This window comes from Triticum dicoccoides, chromosome 4B (genome assembly GCF_002162155.2).
Source record: "Triticum dicoccoides isolate Atlit2015 ecotype Zavitan chromosome 4B, WEW_v2.0, whole genome shotgun sequence".
NCBI lineage: Eukaryota > Viridiplantae > Streptophyta > Magnoliopsida > Poales > Poaceae > Triticum > Triticum dicoccoides.
Genome location: NC_041387.1, coordinates 656105439 through 656112144, shown reverse-complemented (window position 1 = coordinate 656112144; position 6706 = coordinate 656105439). Strand labels below are relative to the sequence as shown.

Sequence of the window (6706 nt, the reverse complement as noted above, 5' to 3'; positions counted from 1 at the left end):
CTACCACCAAGCAGATAGCCCGATGTGCCCAACCTTCGCCACCGGCGCAAGAAGGACACGACAACCACCTGTCTCGGCTCCTCGGCAGGGCCATCTAGCCGGGAGTGGACCCTACCACATCCTGAGCTAGGCGGCGCCGCCCGCCGGAAAGGACCCAATGGCCCGCCTGGCCCGCGGGCTTGATATGGAGCACCTTGCATAATTTATGCCGACCTAGAGGCATACAACGACTCTACTGGAGTGTCATTTTGGACAAAAATCTCATATTGACAATTCTTATAGTGGACTACTCTGATAGGATTGCTCTAATATCATACTTATATACTGTACTTTTTTTGAAGGAGTAACAGTATATCATACGCTTAAACTTCTATCTTAGCAGAACCGCATGGCCATGGTCGGGGTCCCAAACGCGCGCAATGGAAATCAAAAGCTGAACATGCCAAGAAAATTAGTGGAAAATTAATCAATATATGCAAAAGAATTAAATTACTATTTAATCCGCATTGCATAACATAGATGTAATTAGAAATAGTTAATCATTTGATCGACGTATATGAAAATAGGAGAACTCATGACCAGCAAAGTACGCTATGTAATAGCACGAGATACGTACAACCGGTTTTGACGATGGTCCAACAGTATGCTATATATGTATGTAAGCATATATCCCTATTAGTGCTAGTTATGACTTGTTATCATTTTTTGTCGTACTTTAATGTTGAATACTGGTAGTTCTGAACTTTAATAAATACCTCCATTCAGGTTTATTAGCCGCCGCCGTATTTTGGGTTAAAGTTTGACCATACATTTGGCTAGAAAAAATGTTAATGCATGTCACAAAAAATTATATTGTTTGATTCGCATTTGAATGTAGCGTCCAATGATATTATTTTTTGCTATATATAATTTATACTTTATTATTTAAAGTCATGGTAAATTAATATGATTAGCAATGAGGGGACTAGTAAACCCGGATTATAGAGGTAGTATATGGCTGTCTGAATTGCAATGATAAACATGACCAGCAAATGTGCAACAGCTAGCTAACAAAGGCTGTCACCCTTCAGGCCCACACAAACCAAACACACACGTACAATTGCAATTTACTACGGCACACACGTAATGCATGCATGCATGCCTTGATGCGTTCCGCCCTGATTTCACGCCTTAAGCAAATGCAAAAGCACTTAGGAGGAGTATATATAGCACACACATAGTCGCATAGAAGATCAAAGGCGACGTTGATGATGGAGTGGAGTAGGTCAATTAAGTTGGGACGTCGACGACCTTGAAGCTGTCACGGTTCTTGAGGACGACGTCGTACATGTGGGTGGAGCGGAACTTGGTGAAGTCCCTTGGGAGGGAGATGAGGTCGATGCCGCCGTCGCGGCGGTGGAGCTGCACGATGTCGCGGTTCTCGTAGTAGCGCTCCCAGCCGTGCGCGCCGAGGCGCCGCTCCAGCAGCTCCAGCGTCGTCATCCTCTCGCCGGTGGGCACGTACAGCAGCGCCTTCCGGCCCGCCGCCGGCTGCTCCGGCTGCAGCTGCATCACGCCGTTCTTGAACACCCACACGCCGGAGCCCGAGCCCGACCCAGACATCCCTTCTCTAGCTGGCTGAGATGTGCGCACGCTATCGATCGGGCGGGGTGTGCATATTATATAGGCTCAAGGTGCCGGAGCCAGCGTTAAGCGCGCGGTAGACTAATGCACCAGCTAGGATCGGGATTCGACGTCACGATCAGGCGGCGACGGCTGCATGCTCTCGATGATTTGCCTATTCGGGTGCTCCTCTTTTGAAATAGTTGCGGCTGGTTTTAGCCACTCCCGTCTTTTCAGTGTGGGAAAAGAATGTTCGTCCGGCGAGAGTGGAGGCTGACGTTACGTCTTACGTGAGTATCTCCGGACGCAGCAGAGTGTTGTCAAGTCTGGCCGTTGAGGTGCCGGTGCTCTGTACTTGCACACATGCGTTGGAGTTGGACGACATGCTCGCAATCGCAAGTCGCAAGTGCATGCATCTGGCGCCTCTTTGCCTCGTCGCTCTCTCTGTCGGCTTGTCACTTGTCCATCTTGCCGCCGCCGCCGTCGCCGCTGTTTAGCTCTCCTGCAAGCTAGTCGTTGCCGACACTCTCGGCCATACCCGGTGCGCATGCCATTTTCCATGACCACCGCACAGCTGTATCAAAAGACAATTCTTTCGTTCATTTCTTTGCTTGATTGTGAGAGATCTTTCACAGCTACGCTATTCCAAACTTTTAGATTATGTCGGTTGCTTGAAAACTAAACAGTTTTTCTTAGAACAGGGGCCGCAGGCGAGAGCCAACCACAATGTACAGCCAGAGGATAATAAAGGGAATAGGGAATGTAACCCCACACGACAGATAAAAAGTGCTGAAGGAAAGCTAATAGACTACGAACAAAGAAGCAAAAGGAACAATGTCTAAGCCTCGACCACCAATGCGCTCGAACTAGAGGGATAGACCAAGTCTTGAGGCTGGTCGTAATGGTAGTATCATAGCTAGTATCATGCATGTCAACTAGGCAATTTTGATGAGGTGTCATAGCATTAAATGAAGAAAGAGAGGGTGTAGTATCATATCATGATACCGTATCATATTAAATGCTATGCTACTTTGTGTCATGCATGGTAATAAATAGAGTACTACATGATACTAATATCTGATACTGTGCATTAGGGAGGTACTCCCTCCGTCCTTTAAAGAGTGTACTTCCAACTTTCTTGGAAAGTCAAACTTTTTTATATTTGACCGTGTTTATATAATAATACATCAACAATTATGCCATCAAATTAGTAGCATTAGATTCATGATAAAATATACTTTCATCATATACCTATTTGATTTCATAAACATTGATATATTTTTGCACAAACTCGGTCAAATTTTGAAATAATTTAACCCTCCAACAAAGTTGGAAGTACACTCTTTAAAGGACGGAGGGAGTAGTATCATACACTAGTATCGTATGCATGATACTAGTATATGATACTCCCCATTACAACCAGCCTGAGGGGAAGCCATGCCATCAGAGGAAGATTATGCCTCGGTTCCCTCCCGATTGGTGAGATGGCGTCACAGTGCCATCCACCTCCACCACCGAGGAGAGAGGGCATGCTTCTCGACGTCGTCCCCAAGGGGGGAAATGACACCTTAAACGTCTTAGATGTCAATGGTCATAACCGTCATCCAAAATTTCCCCCAGACATAGCTCCCAGCCCAACTCCCACCCAGCCTCTCCGCGGTCACAATAGAGGGGCGACGGAAGTCGACACTACCAAACGCCCTCCGCTACCAGAAGGGTGCAACCCTCACAACAGAGTCTGCTGCCTTTGAGCCCTAGGTCCTCGCCCCAGAAGAGGAACAGCCGAAGACCTCGCTGCCACCCTTGGTGGCTATGTGTGAGATTCCCCATGGCTATTTTGGCGATAGTGAAGGCAGAGGGAGAGAAAGGAACAACGACATGGATAAAACCTAGTTGCCCTCGAGTCTCCCTTGGGGGACGATGTGAGGGATGGCCTGAGGTAACAAACTGGTAATTAATTTTTGATTTCGTTCTACCGATAGGGATAATGAATCAACAAGTGGGGAACACAAATTTTTTTTTTGAAAAGGAGGCGTACCCCCGGCCAATGCATCTCTTGATGCATACATCCATTTATTAAAATAAAGTTTGCGAAGGTTCCAACAAGAAGCCTTAAAACAAAACAAAGTGGGGAACACATGGCTCAAAATTATGTTCGTATAGTCTTTTATGGTGGTTGCTTTCATGGTGACGAGAGGATACATCATATAGTAATGGGTTGACACCTATGAGTCTGAGAGGAGAATAGTTTGCAAAGAAGAGCTAGGGCCAGTTCTTTTCGCCCCCCTCCACAGCTTCTCTTAGAATCTCCCCTCCATATATTTTTTACAATCCTAACTAATTAGACCTTAACTAGATAGGATTGTAAAAAATAATATGAAGTGGTGATTCTGGAAGAAGCTGGGGAGGGGGGCGATTAAGAGAGAATCGCCAAAAAAACTGGCCCCTAGTATTGGGACTTGAGCCGGGTCGAGTCAGCAGTGTATGGCTATGTCAAACCTCGAATAGTATCGGGCTTGGGCCAGCCGGCTTGGCCAATGTATCACACCCTGCTTGCTTGGCACATGTGCCTCAATGGAGACTGAAGCACGACACACAATGCATTAGATCACTCTCACACCTTGCCGACACGAACCTGGTCCGACAAGATGGTGTTACCTTTTTTTTTTGAGTAACTCAAGATGGTGTTACCTAGTAGCATTCACAAACTCGTGGGCCGGCCCAACTAATAGAAGCGGGTGAGCAACGCGTAGTTTCCTTTCCATTCAGTTTTCTTTTTTTTTTGTTTTTCTAATATATTTTTCCTTGTTTTCTTTAGCCAGTTTTCTTTGGTTTCTTTCTTTTGTCTATTTTTATGTTTTTTATCTTTTTAAAAATTCATGAACATCTATCTATAAAATAAAGACCCAGTGGGGCAGATTCAGCAGATCTCGGCCATCCATTAACATTAATCAGACAGTTCTTATTGTCCTAACGGTGAGCAACTAAACACATTTAGCGCTAAACGCGCTTACTGCTAATCAATCCTTTCTCTCCCTGATCCCCTTTCTTACGTACCCTTTCACACGAAAGGAAACGGCCACAACGAACAGTCGTGTGATCCCCTTCTTTACGTACCCTTTCACACGAAAGCAAACAGCCACAGTGAACCGTCGTGCGATCCCCTTCCTTACGTACCTTTCCATACGAAAGGAAACTGCCACAGCAAACCGCCCCACAGCGATGCCCCATCAACTCACTTCAGCGACGCACGCCGCCCCCATCGCCTCGACCCGCAACAACTTCAAGGACGCCGCCCCTCACATCTTTGTGCCGACTCTACCCATCGTCTTTGCATGGCCTCGGCCGTAGCGTCGCCGCTGCAACTTCAAGGACGCCGGCTGTCGGGGACGCGACCTACACTGCCTGGCTGACCGGTGGGGGCGCGTCGGAGGCGCCGCCTGGACCGCCCATCGCCATCGGACCTTTCAAGGACGCATGGCCGTCTGTTAGCGTCGGGCCATCGGACCATCATGGACACTGCCTGGACCACCTGCACGTCCCTCTCTGTCGGGCCTAGGTCATCAGCGCCGCCATCAGGGGACACACCGCCGTCAAACACGCAACCGCCGGCCAGAGGTCTTTCATCTCTGCTTTCTTCCTTTCTTGCGGAGAAGATTGATTCATGTTTCACTGAACAGAAAAGCAGCATGTATGCATTAAAAACTGAACCCAAATCATGCTTCGTAAAACTAAACCAAAAGCAGCCTTGTGTGCACACATTCAGCAGTTATTAAGCTTCATTACCAACGTGCGCTATGAAACAACTAGGTTACACAGTGATACGAAACTTTTGGTGGCAGCTGGCTAGTGGATCAGGTGTGCTGATTTCAATGGATTGTGGTCAGATTTTTGGATTTCTCTTTTAGCGGCCTAAGGACATGGTATGTGTCCCCTCCCCTGGTCACTTGCATATACCATTAATTACGTTGGATTAGTACAATCTTCAACCCATTTGAAGGAAGAGATGAACCTGCCGCTGGTGATGCTTACACAAACTATTTCTTTTGATGCTACTTTTCTAAAGAAAATTCAGGTATATCTTCAAGCTGGATTAAGATTACACGTGTGTTGCACATTTACTAGTTTTTAAAAAAATACCTATAATTTTTCATGACTATTAAAATTTTAATCAAGCTTTGAATTACATGGACATTTTAATATATATCCTAACATTTTTTAGTTTAAATTTTTCTAAATTCGTAATTTTTTAAGAACATACAAACATTTTAAAATTCATAGTTTTTTAAATAAAAATCGAGATCAGTAGTTGAAGTTCACGAACATTTTCTAAAATTCAATAATATTATTTAAAATTGATGAAAAGAAAATAAAATTGTGCAAAATAATAATTTTGTGATCATTTTAACTTCCAATTTATGTTATTTTAAATGTCTATAATTTCTACCAACTGGTTTTTCCAAAAGAAGAGGAACCTAAGGGAAAGAAAATTGCTCAAAGTGAGTGAATGGTCGCACACGAGGTGCCCAGGTGGCTATGTCTGCTGCTTGGAATAATTCCAGCACTAAGCCGAGGTGGAGCTACTGAGAGCCTAAAGACGTAGCTCCACCTCGCGGGCACCGCTATGTCTCAGACTCTTAGTAGCACGTTTGTGCATTTGAACACTCTGTTTCATTTTCCCCTCATTTTTTCTCATTTTTAAGTTTGTTTAACAATTCACACAATTCATATTTGAAATACATATACTCCAGTAAAACTTACTGACAATTTGAAAAAAGATGTGCCACTTTAAAAAAAAATTGTTGATAGCATTTGAAAAAAAAGTATCAATGCATATTTGAAAAAAATTTATAACACGTATTTGAAAACATAGTTCAAAACATGAGTTTGAAAACAATGTTAAACATGAATTTTCAAAATGGTAAAGAATAAATATGAATGGTTCAGATGTATATGAAAAATGCATGATGTTTATGAAAAAAATGTAGACATAAAGCATGTATCTAACAAAAAACATTGTATTTAAAAAATGTTAAACATGTATAAAAAATATTCCTTATGTGTAAGAAAAATGTACAATGTATATCAGCAATGTAGACAATGA

The 6706-nt window shown here is 44.0% G+C and overlaps 1 protein-coding gene across 1 annotated transcript; it reads right to left on the bottom strand.

The window, feature by feature from the left end:
* Positions 1–962: 962 nt before the first annotated feature.
* LOC119294203 (flowering-promoting factor 1-like protein 5) lies at positions 963–1629 on the bottom strand. The gene has a single exon (XM_037572440.1). It carries the CDS (start codon positions 1600–1602, stop codon positions 1270–1272), a length of 333 nt encoding a protein of 110 aa, XP_037428337.1. The 5' UTR covers positions 1603–1629; the 3' UTR covers positions 963–1269.
* Between the last annotated feature and the right edge of the window lie 5077 nt (positions 1630–6706).